Source organism: Salvia miltiorrhiza, chromosome 6 (assembly GCF_028751815.1).
Source record: "Salvia miltiorrhiza cultivar Shanhuang (shh) chromosome 6, IMPLAD_Smil_shh, whole genome shotgun sequence".
NCBI classification, from domain to species: Eukaryota; Viridiplantae; Streptophyta; class Magnoliopsida; order Lamiales; family Lamiaceae; genus Salvia; species Salvia miltiorrhiza.
Window position 1 is genome coordinate 11,942,220 of NC_080392.1, and position 19,879 is coordinate 11,962,098.

At 38.7% G+C, this 19,879-nt stretch overlaps 3 protein-coding genes and 1 pseudogene across 3 annotated transcripts; 2 read left to right on the forward strand and 2 right to left on the reverse strand.

Moving 5' to 3' along the window:
• Positions 1-19: 19 nt before the first annotated feature.
• LOC130988694 (uncharacterized) lies at positions 20-1,864 on the reverse strand (annotated as a pseudogene).
• A 5,636-nt stretch (positions 1,865-7,500) lies between these two features.
• On the forward strand, positions 7,501-9,294 carry LOC130988695 (uncharacterized). Its single transcript, XM_057912608.1, has 3 exons — positions 7,501-7,709; positions 7,974-8,325; positions 8,406-9,294. The coding sequence occupies exon 3, from the start codon at positions 8,427-8,429 to the stop codon at positions 9,009-9,011; it is 585 nt and encodes a 194-aa protein (XP_057768591.1). The 5' UTR covers positions 7,501-7,709; positions 7,974-8,325; positions 8,406-8,426; the 3' UTR covers positions 9,012-9,294.
• Positions 9,295-9,727: 433 nt separating this feature from the next.
• On the forward strand, positions 9,728-10,171 carry LOC130990496 (cold-responsive protein kinase 1-like). The gene has a single exon (XM_057914723.1). The coding sequence runs from the start codon at positions 9,728-9,730 to the stop codon at positions 10,169-10,171; it is 444 nt and encodes a 147-aa protein (XP_057770706.1).
• Positions 10,172-13,463: 3,292 nt separating this feature from the next.
• Positions 13,464-14,977, reverse strand: LOC130990497 (uncharacterized). Its single transcript, XM_057914724.1, has 3 exons — positions 14,492-14,977; positions 14,128-14,353; positions 13,464-14,017 (listed from the first exon to the last, which is right to left on the reverse strand). The coding sequence occupies exons 1-3, from the start codon at positions 14,975-14,977 to the stop codon at positions 13,560-13,562; spliced, it is 1,170 nt and encodes a 389-aa protein (XP_057770707.1). The 3' UTR covers positions 13,464-13,559.
• Between the last annotated feature and the right edge of the window lie 4,902 nt (positions 14,978-19,879).

A 19,879-nucleotide genomic window follows, 5' to 3' on the forward strand; every position in this document is an offset into this window, starting at 1 on the left:
AATTGACTTGCTCATGCCTACACGCAAAAATTTAAACAAGGTGCTCTTCTATGATCAACTGAAAAAACATTACCTGAAACATATCAGGTGACTTAACAAATTCAACAACAGCACGAACAGCTTCTTCCTTAGCTTCAGCCAAAGCCACAGCATCATCACCAGAAAAAGTTTCCAATACTTGACGAGGTAATCAAAAGACTCTTTTGCTGGGCTGAAAGTACAGAATCATGCAACAAAAGTACTCAGCAACTAGTTTATGTATTGACCTCATCACATGCAAAAACATACAGACATTCTCACCTCTTGCTGTCTTTCAAAACATTTGCAACTGTAAGAAAGAGGTCTCTCTTATCCTTGGTTCCAAGATTCCATTCCGATAGAAAGTCATCCATCTTCGTAAAAGATGGTACAACATGTTCAGTGACCTTCCCACTGACTGCTAAGTTGAGGGCCTTCATATAGACGAAGAACTGGCTATATGGGTTCTCCAATAGGTTGTAGAGGTTAAACAAGCTAAACAAAAAGAAAAGAGAAATGTCAGAATTTACAGAACCAAGCAGCCTTAAGAACTAAGGGTTTCGATGTCTTACATCTTCAATCGCAGACCAGGCTTGTCATTAGGCTGTTGAGTAACCTTTGTGGCTATAAGTTCTGCCATCTCATGCACTTGATCGAGACTCTCAGGCTTCTTTACAAGGTGGCAGACAACAGTGTAAATGCATTCAAGGTCTGAGGCAGAATAACAACCACTCACAAATCAGAAATTTGCCCAGCCAGCATCACCATAAGTAACTTTTTGGATAGAGAATGACGAATTCATAAATCAAGTAAGCCTTCTAGTAAACATGTAAAAGCTAAAAATATGGGATGGCTGATTCGACGTAAGATTTCAAATGAAATTACACCAAACTGATGAAACATATCTAAGCCAGTTGAAATTTCTTCAGCCAGAAACAGATAAGGAAATCTAAATACTATGTGTCATCCACTCCAACTGCAAAACTACACAATTTCAAGCTCCCTAGTTATGTGATGAAAAGAATTCAGATTACTTGAAACAATAATTTAAATACATTGCTTACCTTTCTCAGAAGCCTTGGAGAAAATGACATCAGCAGAAGCAAGAATCAAAGAAGCCAAATCCAACCACCTCGTTTGTATTATACATTCTTGCGCCTCCACCAACAATCCACTAACATGTCCCTCTGCTACCTATCATTATTTTTAAAAATAAAATACTTCAAACAACAATGGTAACCTAATCTGAAGTCATAATCATGAAAGCAATTCCCAAACAGTAACCGGTAAAAAAAAGAAGCCTAAAGATTAAATCTCGCGCGGTTAACTTTCTATATCACAAATAATTTCAGCAAGATACAAAAAGAGAAATTTTTATTGAAACTTCTCTACGAACATCGGAAAACTATCAAAACTGCTTCGCATGCGAATTTAGAGGCATGTAGGAGTTACCTCTGGACCGGCGTCGGCCCACGACAACTCGGCAACGCACCGCACGACGGAGAGAGTGGGATCTTCTTCCGATGTAGGGACAATTGTCGTCATCTTTCCAAAGCTGTGAGAGAAAAAATCAGAATTCTCTGCAGATTGCTAATTAGGAAATGCTCGGCAGAGAGCTCTGATGGTGGAGAGAGAGAGGATTGATAGTGAGATTGAGGCAGAAAAACCCTAATTTGAGGATGGAAAAGTATTTTGGCAATGTATAAGGGGTACATATGTAAATGTGTATAAATCTCTAAGAATTTTTATTTTCTTTACTTGTATAAATCTCTAAGAATTAAAAAGGCGCTTCGATGCTTTAAAGAGCAAAAACACTTCGATTTCCACAAGGAAAAACCCACACACGCTCCGTTAATTCCCCCCCCCCCCCACCCACCCAAAATGCACATTTCTCCCTCTTTTTAATTTTCTTTTCTTTTTTTTTTTTTTTTTTAGGGGAAGAAGGAATTTGTTTGGAGCATTTTGTGCATTTTACCTTGTTCTTTTTATTCGAGTGAAAACATTCCAAAATTTGAAGGAAAAGGAAATTTTTATATTATTTTAAAAATATTTCAAAATCAACCTAAAAAATTAAATGATAATAACTTTTAATTTACTAAATTAAAAATTTTGTCATGATTTTATCATTAATCAAATTGCACAATTTTGAGTACACTATCTAAAGTTTGTCTTGACATTTTAATCTAAATAGAAATATCTCTATCACTTAAATATGACACTTACCGACAAAAAACGGTCGATCTTGTACTAGATCCACATGCGTACCAATGATACTAAACACTATAAAATCAAGCGTCGTTATTGGCACCACACCAAGTTAGGTTTCTAAGCCCCATTTTACTTGTTGATCCTGTTACACCACACCAAGTTAGGTTTCTAAGCCCCATTTTACTTGTTGATCTTCCCACCTTTTTACCCCTTTACTTGATCCTGTTAATACGTAAAATTATACTTGCACAAACTAGTTAATTAGTCGCTTATACTACAGCTTAATCACCAACCATCCTCAAATTGTTTCGAGCCTTTCGGCTATGAAGCATGTTTATATCTTCTTCATGTCGATTATTACTTTTCATGACAACAATAATTATTTTAATTATTCATATTTTTCAACCAGCCTGCAACTCATAAACACCCCCCCCCCTCCAACCCGTCTTGCTAGAGACCGATCTCACTCAATAAATACTCCTCACTTTATATCCCGTTTTCATCGTCTTGTTTTTTTTATATAAATGTCATTTTTTGTTTATTATGTTTTGATACACTTTTAAGATAAATTAATAAGAGTTCATTAATTAGAGTATATAACTTTTTTTATTTGTTTTTCAAATTTATAATTAATTATTGATTATTATAGTTAATTAAAACAAAAGTATGTATAATGTCTTTAAAATTTTCTTTTAATGATAATATTAATTACGGTTCATTATATAGTAGTGCCTTTTATTTTTGTAATAAATAATTATAAAATAGTAACATTAGTATTGTTACATGATTAGACACAATGAATTGTGAGATGGAGAATCTCATCCCATTAATTGATCTTCTAAGTGAGTGTTTAATTTGGTGGAATAGACATGACTTAGTTTTATGATATACTCCATCGTCCTGCAAAAATAGTTCTAGGATAAAGTGACACAAGTTTTAATAAAAATAATTAAGAATATTATGAGTGGAAAAATGGTCTCACCTTAAGGGGATTGATAAGAAGTATGATTAAGTATTTTTATTCTTAATAATTTTAAAAAAGCATTTTTATCCTCAAAAGTAGGATTCCAACAATCTCATCCTTTCAATAGGATATGAATCAAGCAAAACTAGCTTAAATGATATAAATAAATTAAAATAAACAAATGATTAGCTTTATTTTTATCTATCAATGCTAATCCTCCGAAGTAAACGCGCCTAAAGGTGGTGTTAATAATGATAATTAATTGTATTGTGAGTGAAAGATAGGGCCCACTATATGGTAGGATATGTAAATAAATTAGCATAAATACACCAACTTTGGATCAATTCTGATTGTTAACATAAACTTTAAAAAGTGTCAAAAAATACACAAATTTATTGATTGTGGTAATTTTAACATAAATTCTATTTACTTTCATAAATACAATTTGAGGCGATCCAAAATAAATGTCTTATAATTTAGTACTCTCTTCGTCCTAATAATAAAGACACATTTCTTTTGGGCAAGAATTTATGAGAGTTGGTTTAGATAGTAAAGTGTTGTGGTCCACTTGTTTGGTATATTAATTAATTTTATTTTATTCATACTAGTCGGTAACCCGTCGAAAATCAACGGGAATAAATGAATATATAAATATTTGTAATTATTCAATACATTTTTTATTTGATGATTTTTTTCACTAAAATAAAGCATTAAATAATTTATTTTAAAGTAAAAGATGTTAATTAAATTATTTTTACTAATATTTAGTCAAACAATTCTCTCAACTCAGAAGATAATGGTAAGAAACTAATTTTAGACACTTCCACCATTCCAATATGATTATGATGATTTAGAAATTTCCGATGCTTAAAGGTGAACTTCTGTCTCCCCCTCCAAAAAAAGAAGAAGAAGCAAATTCCGAAGTTCCAAGCCGAAACATGATAGAGTAAAAGATGAAATATATCCATCCCCATATAACACATTATTATAATGCGTATTATATAAAAGAAAAGAAAAACCTAAGAAAACCCTTGAAAGCACAAAAGAAGCAGACTAAGGGTCGAGCCTCATTAAAACCCTTTTACGGAAAACCCGGTAGGAAAAACCGTAGAAGGAAAAAAGAGTGTCGTCTAAAACGAAAACAAAAAGGAAAGGAAAGAGGAGCGGGAAGGTCAGTTTCAAGAACTCCGGCCTAACTATCGTCCCCAAACCGACCCGACTCAACCATCCTCATATAAATATTTTACCTATGAACATGAAAAAATATGATGGGATTTATTGCACCTTTCTTCCCTCCAAGCACAAGCAGCACACACATATCAAATCAACCTAGCAAAATATAAGAAAAAAATATTTTAAATAAATCGTTAATGACTTAAAACTTTAAAAGTTTGAATAAAATATTAAATTTGCAATTACCTCATAATCTATCGAAAATTTCATCATACATAGCATTAGTTGTTGTGTCTTGCGTATGACCACTCTCATCAAATACTAAAATCTTTAGACCCCTTTTTCTAGTGACTCTTGAGATTGCCACGTAGAGTTGTCCATGACTAAAACTGATTTCGGTAGGTATAATCCTACATTTGAAAGAGATTGTCCCTGACTTTTATTTATTGTCATAGCAAAATAAACACTCACAGGAAATTGCATTATCTGAGATCGAATTGAAAATTTAGCGAAATCTGATGGACTCATAATCATTCTAGCTATGGAAAACTTCTTGCCCGCATTTTTTCCTGAAATGAGTTTGTCTTCAATTACGCGTTCCCCAAGTTGAGTTACTATCAGCCTAGTGCCATTGCAAAGCTCATTAGATGGATCAATATTTCTGAGAAGCATTATTATGCATCCTTCTTTCAATTTAATTTCATGACTCGGTAATCCTAAACACTTGATTGTGTTGAGATATTCAACCGAGGAATACATGTTCATCAAGTCCCCACTTGTCCATCATTCTTTGCAAACTACTGTCTGAACTTAGGTAAAACACTTTCCTTGCTAGACATCAGAGACATGACGTAATAATTGATTGTATCAACCATCTCATTGGTGGGGGCCAAGATAGCTCTATTCTAACATTTCTGGATCAAATGCATTATTCATGACGTCATTGATGTGTTTTCCACTATAGCTGCAATAGTGATTTGTTGCATCGTGAATAAGGATACTCCTTCTGATAAGCCACAACAGATTCTCCTCACACCAAGACTATGTTCGGCTGTGTACCGTCACCTATTTAAGTATCCACTTCTGCAAAATTTTTGGTTTCTTCTGCATGCGAACCAGAAGCATTTGCCTGAAACAAAAATGTGTACCAATATGTCTTATTCGAATTATCACTAAATCAAACAAACTATCTATTGTTTTTATCAGCCTTATTGCCTTCCCTATACGTTGTATTATAGTATTTTCATGAAAATATCCTAACTATACATAATTACATTTAAATGTTCACAAAATCAATCAAGATAAGTCATTTAACTTACTGTGTCGTCTTGTAAAGTATGTAATCCATAGAAAAATGATCTATTACTACATTAGTTTTATTAGCCTAATATATTGACAAATGCCATCGTATTCTATCAAGGTATTTGGATTTAGAATAATTAGTAAAATTTTTGTTATTATCGCTGAACTTAATTTACTATAGTTCGCCTTTATATAACATCTACTAAGGAATGAGGACTAATTCGAACAATGCAAGATAAAATTATTAAGATAAATACATAGATACAAACATTTAGTAATTTTTATATTTTAATGTTTTTTATTTGAATTAAAAATAATATAATAATTATCATGGTAATATAATTTTTTAAAATATATATTTAGATTAAGATTAAAATACATAAGAAATTAATTTATCTAAGAATTTGAGATTTATTTAAGAATTTGAGTCTATCTATAATAAAGATGATAGGTTGAAGTAAATAAAATAAGAGCTCAAACGTGGCTGCATGAGGCCAAAATTAGATATATATGATTGGGATATAATTAATGCATAAGAAATTAGATATAGAAATTTGTTGATGATAGTTTCGAAATTAGATATATAGAAATTTGTTGATTAAAAATTTAGAAAAAATAAGAATGAATGAGAATTGAGAAAAATTAGAATAGAGTGATTCTATTACGCCACGTAGGATATAGCTTATTTTACTATTATAATATAATAGATTTCACGATAATCAATATTTTTAAATTTAACTTAAATTAATTATATTTTCAATTTTTTATATGTCAGATTTGATTAAATTCAATTAAATTAATTATCCAAATTGACAAATCAATTAAGAGGGCAATCTGCTTCAGTTACCGAGCTCAGGAGGGATGGTAACCAAACTGTTTTGCCACAACATGAGATTCGCCAGCTTTCCCAACTTCCCCAGCTGAACAGGAATCGATCCCGCTAAGGTGTTTTCGTATAAATAAATTTTGCGAAGCTCGATGAATCACCTAACTCCGCGCGGGATTTAGCTGGAGATGAGGTGGCAAAATGAACCACCAAATTAATTATCGCCGAAACGCAGTCGCTCCTTCAGGCTCGGCCCTCAACTACATTCTTATCCATCTCCAGCCCTGCCGCAATCACTCTTCCACCACCATTTCTGGCCCCGTCGCCCTCCTCTTTGCCGTCGCTACAACGGGCACCGTCGCCTCCTCCAACAGCCCCGTTCCCTCCTCGATTAGTCCGACACCATCTCGCAACCCTCATTCCCCAGCACCATTTCGAAGCCATTACTTCTGTGGAGAGAGAGAGAGAATTGGTAGGTAGGAGATAGGCTTTAATTAATTCGTTAATTTAATGATAATTTTAACCCAAAATGGAAATGTGTCTTCAATAGTGGGACAACCCAATAAGGAAAGTGTGTCTTAAATAATGGAGACTGAGGAAATATAATCCAACAATTCGATTTCGTGTTAAAATTAATACAATTTGATTTGTCCACATCAACATTGCGCCATGCTAAGTAAGCTTTATTTTGGTCGAAAATAAAATTCGTGTTAAGTTAATACAATCTAATAAATTGATGTATTTTTTGACACTTTCAAAGTTCATGTTAAAAACCTAATGGGTCTAAAGTTAGGGCTTGTTCTGTAGTCTTTTGGGATTCGGCCATATAATAAAGATGGGCCACGTTTTCACTGATCATTCATATATACTAAGCTGGAGGTATGTGTTCTGTAGTACCCAAAATAAAATAGAGAGAGTGAATACATGTGTTTAGTAGGCTCCGACTAAACAAATGGTAATAAGTTATAGACAATTTTATCCCTGATTTTTTTGCCAAATTACCAGCGTATCCTTCACCTTGGCTACTTGCTTTAACGGCGGGAAAAAATGTTCTAGGGTATAAGAATTTGGAGGGATTGACAGAGAGAGGAACGATTCATTCCTTCACCAGCGAGACCAGAATTTCAGCGGCCATTTTCGGGAAAGGAAACGCAAGGCAGAGGACGTTGGCTCCTATAGCTGAAAGCGCGAGAACGGCCATGTGTCAGGCAAATCAAGGTAATCTTGAAACAACGCCCTTCTGCTATAAGTTTCTCAGCATAATGTTTCGATTAATTGCGCGTCTATGCGATTCAGTTCCTCGCTGAGTGTGAAGTGTTTCTTTAATTACCATTAATACAAATGGTGTTTACTTGTTACGGAATTTTGGAGATGGATTACCTTGTTTTCAGTTCTTGTGTTTTTGGTAATTCTTACAAATTGATTGTTGTTCACATGTAATTATGCCATTGTTTTCCATCATATAAAAGTTGATCGTGGCAGGCAGCAGCGACATTGGTTGTGGAATGGGATTGAAACCAAACAAGACTCGCCGTAGCTGGACGAGCGTGGAGGAAGAAATGTTGTTGGCGTCACTCAAAGAACTCGTGGCTCAGGGTTGGAAGGCTGACAACGGGTTTCGAGCAGGGTATCTCCTTAAGCTGGAAGAGGCTATGCGCAAAGCATTTCCCGGTACCGATCTAAAAGGGACGCCTCATATCAATTCTAAAATTAGCGCGTGGAAGAAGAACTACAACTCGCTCTCGTTGATGCTCGATGTCACTGGTGTTGGTTTTAACGCAAAAGGGAGCTTTATGGTGGATTGCGATAACGAGCAGTGGCGTTGATTGTAAAGGTTCGCTATTTTATGTTTACTCGATGCTCATTTTGATGAAAAGCTATCCCTACTGACTGAAATTATTTCATGCTCTCCAGAAGGATCCTAACGCTTCTCTGATGCGTTTCAAAAGTTGGCCATTCCTTGAGGATTGGAAAGAGGTCTTCGACAAAGATCGTGCAACGGGTGCTAACGCAGAGGACATTATGGAGGCAATGTACAAAATGTACCAGGCTGATGGTCTTTCTGCCGGAGGTGATAACGTTGATTCCGGAGGCGTCGCTGGCTCAAATCATCACTCTAATCAAAAAGGAACAGCTACCGATGATGCAGTGGACAGCGTTTGTCAAGGCGATAAGAAGGCCAAACCTGCAAGGAAATCTTCCAAGAAACGCAAAGCCAACGAAGAGATGGACGGGGTCTACAAGATGCTCGGTGAAATGTGTCGCGATACCGGTTTGCGTATAGACAACCTTGCAACTCGAGCCGGATACGACTTCGACCTTGGCATGGCACGGCAAACTGTATTCAAGCAGCTTGGTAACATTGCTGGACTGACAACGAGCGAGAAGTTCGACATCTGTGAAATGTTAGCCGACAAGGCGCAACGCCTTGAGATATTCATCGGGCTGCCGGATGAAGCAAAGGCTGAGTATGTTGAACGTCTTCTCCAGTCCCGCAACAATCAGGATCGTTTCCCTTAATCATGCTTCGGTGTATAATGAATGCCCTTTTTTGTTTTCTTGTTGTATCCAAACTTTATTATAGTATCCAAGATCATGTCTGCTAGATTGTGGTTAAGTATTTTGTGTATATATCTTGCGCGTGGTTGCCAATCGTGATAGATCTTGCTGCTTGTCGAACCCCTCCACTTGAAGTTGTGTAATTAGGTGATGTTATCTTTGGCTTATATGTTATGCCATAAGTTGGAATCGACATTATTATTGCCGTGTTGTGATGAATGATATGTCTTTGTGCTTTGATATACATTAGTCATGAACATTGGAATGTTTATTTAATTGATGTTATTTCAATCAAAGTGCAAACGTTGCCCTTAGCAACATTTGTGTGGATATGTGATATTTCAATTTGTGGCTAACGATTCTCCTTCTACTTATTTTTGGCACACGAATTACTAATTTACGGCGTTTAGATTTGCTAAAATATATTGAGCTTGCGAATGTGGAAGATCCTAGATTTCACGTGACAATTTGGGCAGAAAATATTCTTCTCTACATCACCCGATATTTTATTTTGTTTTGTTTTATTCTCTTCTCCTCTCGTCCTTTAACTGCAGTTCGTTTCCGTCAATCAAGATTTCGGAGCTTCTTGTTTTCTAGGGCTAGCTGCAGTTTGTACATTCTGAAGCAATCTATCTGTGGCTATAGCAACACTGAAGTCGCTGCTAAATCCCATAGTTATGACCTGTCTATCATTCTTATGTGGACAAAATTCAGCAACAGGCGATCCAGAGCTTGGGGATGAGCTCTCAGGACTGCAAAATGTTATTCTATACTCATACAAGGAGTTGGCAATTGCAACCAATGATTTTAGTCTAGCGAATAAAATTGGGGAGGGAGGATTTGGTTCCGTCTATAAGGGAAAACTTAAGAATGGGCAGATGGCTGCAATTAAGGTTCTCTCTGCTGAATCGAGACAAGGAGTGAGAGAGTTCTTGACGGAGATTCAAGTGATTTCAGATATAGAGCATGAAAATCTAGTCAAGCTTTATGGTTGTTGTGTGGAACGGAATCAAAGAAATAGTATTTACAACTACCTTGAGAATAACAGTCTAGCAAAGACACTTCTTGGTGGAGGTTACTGGGTCTGCAGCATCCATTTTAAGACAAATCCGCTCATTTGAGGGATTATTTTTTTATTTGTTAGAAAGTTTGTTATAGTTTTCTTGTAGAATTTGTGGCTCGCTTGGCTTGATTAGATCCCCCAACCCCCTCCTTTTCTGCTAGTTTTTGTTTGAAGGTTGTGCTTCTCATGAGACGAGATAGCTAAATGATGTTATCTATGTAAAATTGATTCTATAAATCTGGAACTCCTGTATAAAAAAATTTGAGAAGGACGATAGTATGAGATGATAGCTTGCTCTATAGCCTCTATTGATAAAGACTTACAAATAATTTTAGATTTAAATGATATTATCAGCAGCTGTAGAGGTCAAGATCAGAAAAGAAAGGTGAGAAGAGAAATATGCTGAACTATCATGCGTTTGCCAAATTTTAAAAATGAGGGCGGTGAAGCTGATGGGTGAATTTAAAAACATTATATACTGCATCATAGAGGCTGTCCCAACATATACTTTGGCAACATATTGCCACACACTTCTACACACATGGGATTAACACCCATATTACAAGCCAAAAACTAGTAGAAAACATAAGCTTAGATAATGCAAAATACGATCAAGCCAAAGGGCAGCCCATTCAAACATAAATCTCATGTGTGAGGAGATGATGAAGCGCAAGAGCTCTCACCACCAAGGCATGCTTTGTCAGTTTTTTCCTTCTCGTCATCATTCTTACGGAACATTGGTGCTTTGGGGAATGCAGGATATCGGAGTCTACTCTCCAACTTGGGCCATGGCACGTACAAATACGGCGTTATGGTCCGGGCCGGAACACAACTGGACATGGCATCGTCGGGTTCAGGGAATAGTTTTCGCACCACATGTTGTGGAGGCGGTGGAGGTGGTGGAGCCGGCGAGTTCACTTCGGAGTCCGGCGAAGAATCAATCAAAATGAACGGGGCCACATTCTTAGATTCGGGGGTGTCGCTTACAAGCACAACGGTATGCGATAGCTCTGTTTTGACTTCGTCCGGTGCAAATAACATGCACATTTCATTGAATTCGGGTTCGCCGGCATGAAGATAAGCTTGAGCCAACCAATTATCCTAAAAACAATTAACTCATTCAAATATGAAGCCTAAAAAGATGTCGTTTAAAGATATCAACAAACATTTGGAATCGAAAATATGTTTGGAGCATGTTAGTACATTACCTCGAATATCTTCTCCCAAACCTCATCCACTGCATTCACGAAATTTGCCTCAGCATCCCATTGAGTCCCCGGCATATTTGTCAAGGCTTTGAAGGTCCTAAAACGTTGCTCGAGGAATTCCAGCCGCTGAGTGAAGTCCAGTAGCTTATGCTTTGTGCGGAGATCGTCATTGAATACCTCGAGTACTTCTACAAGTACATGAGGCGCTTTGTGTGGGAGAGTTGGGTAAACTTCGTCCTTCTTAGAAAGAAGACGACGAATGAGATGTCGGTCCCGAGGTTGAGTCCACTTCACCGTGTAGAAATAGTAATCCTGGTCAGGGATATGATCCCACTTCATCTTCTTGAGCACGAAGGTATTCAGCTTTTGGTGATATGTTTTTTTCTTTTTTTTAAGATGCATCTTATGGGGTAGTCTTTCACTTATATAAACCCAACATGTAGCCTTTCATAGATGCATTGAATGCAATTAATTTGGCAGTTGATGAAGTAATGAATTAAGCTCTGATCTTCCAGAAGCTACGAATTAGCTGATTGCCAAGGCCAAATCACGTCATTAATGAGTGATAGACATGCAACCTCATTTTTTATTGGCACACAGCTGTTAGCCTATTTCACCATTGGCATTTTAATTGCTCAACTATATCTTCAAATTCTCACTCAAATCCAACGAGATCAAGCTTCTCTTATATAAGCCCAAATCAAATAAAACAAAGCCCAAAGTTAATTAATATATAAGCCCATATTTTAGCCCAAATCCTTCCTCTTATACAGCACGCCAAATCTCTCTTTCTTTTCAAGAATTCCTCTTTACTTCTAAGCAGAAAGTGTGAAATACTTCAAGCTTCTACTGAATGATTAGTCGACTCTAATTTTTGTCCCAGTGTTGCATGTATAATTTACCCTGGGAAATGTGCGACAAAAATGTAGCAGGCCAAATTAAATAGATGCCCAATAATGTAAGAGAATCAAGTTATACTTTCTATAAAAATCGGGAAGCCCAGTTCTATAAGAACTATTGACTATTATCCCACAAATCAGCAGAACGAGAAGGAGCTATAGTTTCTACCAGAATAGCAACAAGCCTCAGCAAGAAGCAGAGGGCGCATCCTTTAGGTGCTCTATATGCAAGATATGTAGCACAAAGCTGCAGATGATAGAATGCAATAAATATACGACAATGTGGAGCCGTTTATGTGGCATCCATTTCCGTTGCTTCATTTACCACAGGATCTGGATAATCATTCTTCACCTGGAACAGGGAGAAAGACTTTCTTTTAGACAAAAGCAGAAAGTGTGAATGATTACTGCATTGAGAAATACTTCAAGCTTCTACTGCATTGAGAAATACTAATGATTACTGGTCTTGAAACAATATAGCAATAACTAATATGATCCAAGCATAATTTACAAGCATAAACTCCCTAAGATAAATTGATATGATCCAAGCATAAATTACAAATATTTTCCCACCATATATTACTAATATGGTCAGAGCTGAAGGTTGCCAAAATTAGCTTTCTATGGTTATTGAGCAACATCACAATGCTCACAACAAACTACATACATAAACTCCCTAAGATAAACTGAAAACATTCTTAAAGAAGCTTGCCAACGATGACCCCAATGAAAACCAAAGCGACGGCGACAAAGACAATAACAACGTGGTTTTTGAAGTCACGGCGGCCAATTGATCGTCCAACGACTGGTGCGTTTGCTGCGGCTCCAATCATTACAGGCTCCATATTGCGGTTGTTTTCTTCCACCGTCGACGTGTTGATGCTCGTCGAGCCATATGAAAGATTTCTTGTGATTCAAATTTGAAGGGCACCTGTAGAAGTATCTTCCCGCATTAACGGCGTGAGGCCCTGCACGACGGAGCAACATTTTACCATCACCACACGAGCATTCTAGTCCTTGATTACCATTGAATCCGTTGTGGTCCATCAGCTGCATTAAGGAGAATCAATTACAACATGAGACATCCTGGCTTCGATTGACAAATTAGTATACAATACTTGTAGAAAAAAATACCAGAACCAAACACAAAATAAATTTCCACAGCATATATACAATCTAATCCCATTCAGCAGAATAACGACAATCACATAAACACTGAAAAGAAAGGAAATCCAATGAACACACATGAATTTTTCAACAGGGCAGTTGTTTTGCAAATCCTAGTAACAAAAACATAATGGGAAATCCCACATTCAATATTCAAAGAACCGACAAACAATTAACCAGCAACATATTGCTGCCACATCGAACGTGCAAGTTCGTCTCTCGCTGCAGTCCACTCAGGAGAGGGCTCAACAATATCGACAAACTCCCCGTGCTCCGGCTCAAATTCGGTGGTTTCAGGAAGCATATTGTCAAATTCTTCTTCAATGGGGTCGACAAGCATATCTCCCCGAATAAAGTTATGCAAGACGAAGCACGCCATGATTAATCTTGTCTGAATCTTGATTGGGTAGTATGATGCACTACGCAGAATCCCCCATCTCATCTTCATGACACCAAAGAGACGCTCAATGGTATTGCGGGCCTTTGCGTGCCTTAGGTTGAACAGCTCTTGAGAATTCTGTGGACGTGCCCCCACCGGGCCCCACTCCTTCAAGTGATAGCGTACTCCCTTATAAGGCGCAAGAAAGCCTTCACAATTGGCATATCCATTATCAACGAGATAGAAATTTCCTGCCATTAAAAGAAAGATCAAACAGGTTATAAACTATTAAAGTTACCTGATTTTCAGCCACATTTCAATGTTCATTACAACAAGAGACAAGAAGAAGAAGTAATCTTACCCTTCGGCACGCGCAGCCCGTGAGTCCTATTAAGTGCATCGCGTAGAATACGCGAGTCCGCTGCCGAGCCCTCCCAACCGGGAAGGACATATACAAACTTGAGGTATCGATCACAAACGGCCAATGTGTTAGTGGAGATATGGCCCTTTCGTGTCCTATAACGTGGCCTATCTTCGTTAGATACCTTCACGTCGATGTATGTACCATCTAAAGCTCCCAAGCAACCCTATCACACAAATACACCAACAAAATCAAATAAAAATTAACCAAACTCAGCTAATATCTAACATAATTGACAGTAGAGCAGGAAATGTACTTAAATAATCTGAAATTGTAAATATATATAATGAAGTACTTAAAGTACCTTAAACCATCTCCATCGGTTGTCAACGCAGTCATCCGCGACAGGTTGTGGTCTAACGAATAGCAATATATGAAGTGATAGGACAGCCTTGAGGACCGCATGAACGTACGTGGAGATAGTACACCCCGATCTCCAAAAATCAAACTTTACGACCCTATTTTTCTTGTGATGTGCAAGTACGGAGAGGAACATAGCAACCTGCTCTTCAATACTCACGTACCTGCCATCCTTAAGACCCCCCAATTGCCTCAACAGGTGGCAAAGACGACCAAATGTATTGCGATCCATGCGTAGATTTGCAATACAATCAACGTAACTAACATTAACAAGTCTATTCATGTGTTTAACTTGATCGGGGATGCGAGCCAATATAGCATAAGGCCCTCGTCCTAAACATCGTTTTCTCTTTCGCGACTTAATACTCTCTAGGTGACCAACTACAACAATGAGTTGCAATAATAGTTGGATCACAATCTCCTCAACCATTGCACACACATAATTCAAGCGACGCCGAGGTAACATATTGTTTGTGCACAAATTTCCTAATATGAAATTTGTTAGAATTGTCTGAATTTCAAGAACAAGATATATCAACAACCATAAGGTAGAATTACTATCTTTCTAAATGAAGGTCAGACGGAACATATAATCATTTATTCATATGCACTTCAAATTGCAGTGGCTAAAGTTCAAAATATATTCACCAATATCCTCACATAATATAATGAAGCAAAAGATATGACAATCACAAAAAACAATTGAAACCCAAAACACCTGCCAAACTGCAAAAAAATAATGGGTCATTGCACTCACAATTTTCCGAATACCTCACAAAAAGCTATAATAACTCCCACTCAACAAGGGTTGCAGCTCACCTGCGTAACTAGCAAATAGACACGACGTGAATATACAAATACAACGATTTAGCAGGGTGTTAGGACAAACAACGACAAGAAAGCAAACCCCTCCCCCCCGATTACAGTACATAACTCTTTCCACGAATCGCGATTCCAGAATATGGAATATGAAAAATAAAAAAAAAATAAACAAAAAAAACCCTAATTCGAAAATTGATTAAGGGACGACGAGACTTCAAACAATTTTCCCTACAGTGCGCCTCGTATGTGCAATCGGCAGACGCTTACAACAAAAAACGAGACCTATCAAACCTTACCCGCGAGAGAGGGAATGAATGTCTTCCTGAATTTTGCCTCTTTTCGACGAAGAGCTCTTGATAAAAAATGGCTTGAGACAGACGAAGGAGGGAAATGATAATTGCTTTTTTTTGAACCTTGATTGAGGGTAGTATCGTAAGATGTGAAAATTAAATGATCCACTGTAGCGGTGGTTGAAATGGAAACGAGGGTAAGGCTTGGTTTCAAATGCCCAGCTGAATAGTGTTTTTTGGAGCGGGCCTTCATTTAAGAGCGGGCCACGTTGTTATTATAAATGCCTACAGAACAACCCAATTTAACACGTTGAGTAAGCAGCATGGTGTCTACTTGCCTATAGAACAAGCCCTTAGTGTATTTATATGCCAATGGTTCATTTGGACGGAAACGAATAGTCGTAAACACAAAGATATTCCTTCATGTGCTTCTCATGTGATTTGGCAGGTTACTCATCATCTTCATCTACTTGTGGCCGCAGGGAAACTCACTGTGACTCGTTGGTGTGGATGCGTCCCACAGGTTAACTTCATGCCCCCAGCTCCACCTGTGAGGAGGACTCTTCGCTCCACTATCGTGCGTTGTTCCCCCCGGAATCCCCATGGCCCATGGGTGAAGTTGAACACAGATGGATCTTACGACTCACAGATGCAGCGGGGGTGCCGATGGAGGCGTGGTTCGTGATCACACCGAATCCCTTCTTAGTGTTTTTTGTTCTCCTTGTGCTGCCACTTATAGTTTTGAGGCTGAGTTATGTGCTCTATTCGAGGGTCTTAGGCTGGCCATTACTTTCTTAGTTCATATCTGGGTTGAAATTGATGTTGCGGCGATTGTTCTACTCATGTCTACTGGGCATCACAGTCATGTTAGTGTCCGACACACTGTTGCTTCAATCCGACAGCTCTTTCGGTATCGGCGGGCCCATTTCACTCATATCCACCGCGAGGAAAACCGGCCTGCTAATTTTATGATGAGGCGAGGGCACTGGGCCCAAGCCTTGACTATTTTTTATCATTTTTTTGCCCCTCGTTATTTTCTTGCTTTGATTATGATGGATCAACTTGATTATCTTAACTTTAGATTTAGATTTCATGATGATCGTTAGTTATTTTTTGTCTGGTTCTTTTTTGATGACATTATCCTTATTCTCTGATTATAGTCACTTTTGGGCTACAACTATGTATGTCTTTAGTCTGTCTGATTTTAATTTTTCCTTCTAGATTCCTCTTGGCGTTGTCATTTTTGGGCAATGTCGTGTATGAGACACTGGTTGATATTTATTTACAGGTTGGGAGACCTAACCCCTCACCCTCAAGGTGTTTGCCCTTCCCCCCCAAAAAAAAGATCGAAAAGTTAAGGGTTAATAGCCAAAAAATACACGAAGTTTGCCCGAATTTGCATTTTGCACATCACCTTAAAAAATAGCCCCATTAAATTGAATTTTATTAAAAAATGGAAAACCTAAAAACCCCTTGAAAGCACAGAAAAGCTGACTAAAGGGCTGGACCTCATTAAAACCTTGCTAAGGAAAACCCCGTGGGAAAAATCAAAAGCAAGGAAAAAGAGTATCCGTCTAAAAACGCTAAAGAATAGCAGCAAACGATAGGGCGACAATGGGTGGACGCATCTTCAGGAGCTCCGGCCTGACTATCACCCTTAAGAGCGACCGAAACCCATTGCCACTCACAACAAAACCAGAAACAAATAGAAGCAACATGAAGAACGGGGCTAAAAAACCCACCACCAATTCTATAATGACAGTCCAATTAGTGGCTAAGAAACTCAAGGCCGAAGGCATGAGCCAACGCCGAGCAACCAACGGGGATCGACCCGCACGACCCCAGGCTCGACCAAACTCAAAACCTGAAAAAATGCCATGCGTCGCCCCAAAAGACCACACCCGACTCCTTCCCTTCCAAAGAAACCACCAAACTACCGTCCATCTCCATACCAGCCGAGAGATCAGCTGAACTAAAGCTGCAGACACCACCACCTGCAAAACTCCCACCAAACCATTGAACATCACCTCCGGTGATCCTCCAAACCAAAACGCACGCCAGGTGTTTGAAAAACAGCCGGCAACAAAAGCAGTCAAAAGCAACAACCATACCACCAACTAACGCACCCATCCGAAGGTGGCTATGACAAGTCATGTCCACCCTAACAGCCTTCTTGATAACACCAATTTCCATAGGCCACCAACCCTCCTGCATATTATCCGCCGCCAAGATGTCAGCATCTTTGTTGCCCTCCCGAAAAATATGAGTAATATGAAGATTAAACTCCGAGAGAAGCACCAAAACCTCCCTCCAGCGTGCCGCAAAATGCCAAGGAACATTGAGAGAATGAGAGTGAAGCAAATTCACAATATAAGTTGAATCCGACTCAATCCAAAGATACCGCCAATTCTTATAAAAAACAATTTGGATCGCCGAAATATCTGCTAACAACTCAGCTTCAAAAGCAAAGCCAATGCCGCCTTTGATATGAAAACATCCATGAACCCAGCTGAACTTATCCCTGAAGACACCTCCGGCAGCAATCTTCCCAGGAGCACCCAACGCCGAACCGTCAGTATTGACCTTAATCCACTAATTAGGTGGAGGCCACCAGTAGACGTTAATAAAGGACGGGGGAGGAGCAGCTCTCGGTTTCACACCCAGTTTTCTCAAAACCATAAGATCCATAATACACCAGCTTTTGATTTTATCGTAAATTGCACACGGCGAGAATTTTGGCAATAATTAAAGTTGACCGGCAACGACGTGGCAGTACGCGTGGAATTTTTAATGATGTGGCAATACGCGTAGCATGAAAATTAAAAACAATGTAATTTTTTGTTACATGTGGCATAAGAGAGAGAGAGAAATTGACAAAATCAAAAGCCTTAATTAATCATTCTCTTCGCCATTAATCCTCCAGCCCTCCGGCGTCTTCTGCAACAAGCAGCGGAGGTGGTCGAGGGCGAGGCCGCCGCAGCCGCGACCGGTGGCGGCTGGTTTCTCGACTCCCTTATGGTCTGGCTCATCAAGCTCTGTAGATAAAACGAAACAGAGGCTCTATAGATGCATAGTGTGAAGGAATTTAATGGTATGAGATTGATCAAACTTTTTTAGACGATCATTGGTGAAGAAATGGGTGAAAATGGAAGGCAAAATTGGGACTGAGTATTTGCAGATCTGGGGATTTCTTCCCCTTCTGCGAGTATCAGGCGGTGGCGGTGGCGGTAGATTGGGGTGACTGAGTATCATGCGGTGGCGGGCGGTGGTGGTGGTGGATTGGGGTGGCGCTGACATGGCCGGTGGCAAAGGAGAGAGGTAGGAGCTAGGGCACGACAGTGATGGTGCGAAGCCACAGACTGCGGTCGCCATAATCGAAGGGGTGGCGTCTAGATTGGGGATCTAGGGGCGGAGACATGGCCGGTAGCTGTGTCGTCGCCGAATTTTAGAGGGAGGCGGCGACCTGAGGTTGTGCGTTGTGTGTGTGAGTTCCCAGGGGTCAATGTGTGTGAAAGATGAGAGAGAGGGAAGTCGGGGGAGGTGAGGCTGGCTGGCTGCTCGCCGGAGCAAAGGAGAGAGAAGGCGCTTTCGGCGCTCTTCGCCGATGGTGTCTGGCCGAGAGAGAGGGGGTGGGGTTAGGGGAGAGGGATGGGCTAGAGAGAGAGAGGTCAACGATGTTTGCAGATTTGATATTTTTTTTTAATTTTTTTTAAAGCTTGACAAAAATGATGATGTTTTATTTGATCGCCGGTGCGTCCACGTCTGCAAATTCCGGGAGACACATCATCTAGAATTTAAGGGACGATCAACGCATGTGCAAATTGCAACTAAATTAAAAGGTGATGTATTCTGTGGCTATTTTTGAAGGTCATGTGCAAAATGCAAATCCAGTGATAATTCATGTATTTTTCGGTTATTAACCCATAAATTAAATATAAAGAGTAATATATTATGGGGTAGTGTCCATACCATAAGACAATCACTAGTAGTGACCAGCTCAAACATCCAGCCATCCAACTTTTTTAATGTTTAATTAATTTCTCTTTTTTCCACATCACCAATATTCTACCCAACACAACCACACCTATATTTTATGATTTACCAATGACCACTCCAACCACCCAACCACAACATTTTATATAAATTATTGTTTAATTACTTTTAATTATAATATTTTTAATTATGTTAAATATAAATTAAAATTATAAAAATTCAAAAAA

Bases quoted from the DNA above. Each gene is read 5' to 3' on its own strand.
- LOC130988695 (XM_057912608.1), top strand. From the start codon at position 8,427: ATGCGTTTCAAAAGTTGGCCATTCCTTGAGGATTGGAAAGAGGTCTTC.
- LOC130990496 (XM_057914723.1), top strand. From the start codon at position 9,728: ATGACCTGTCTATCATTCTTATGTGGACAAAATTCAGCAACAGGCGAT.
- LOC130990497 (XM_057914724.1), bottom strand. From the start codon at position 14,977: ATGGTTGAGGAGATTGTGATCCAACTATTATTGCAACTCATTGTTGTA. The intron at 14,354-14,491 runs GTACTTTAAGTA...TTTGTGTGATAG, and splicing joins ACCGATGGAGATGGTTTAAG to GGTTGCTTGGGAGCTTTAGA. The intron at 14,018-14,127 runs GTAAGATTACTT...TTTTAATGGCAG, and splicing joins CGGGCTGCGCGTGCCGAAGG to GAAATTTCTATCTCGTTGAT.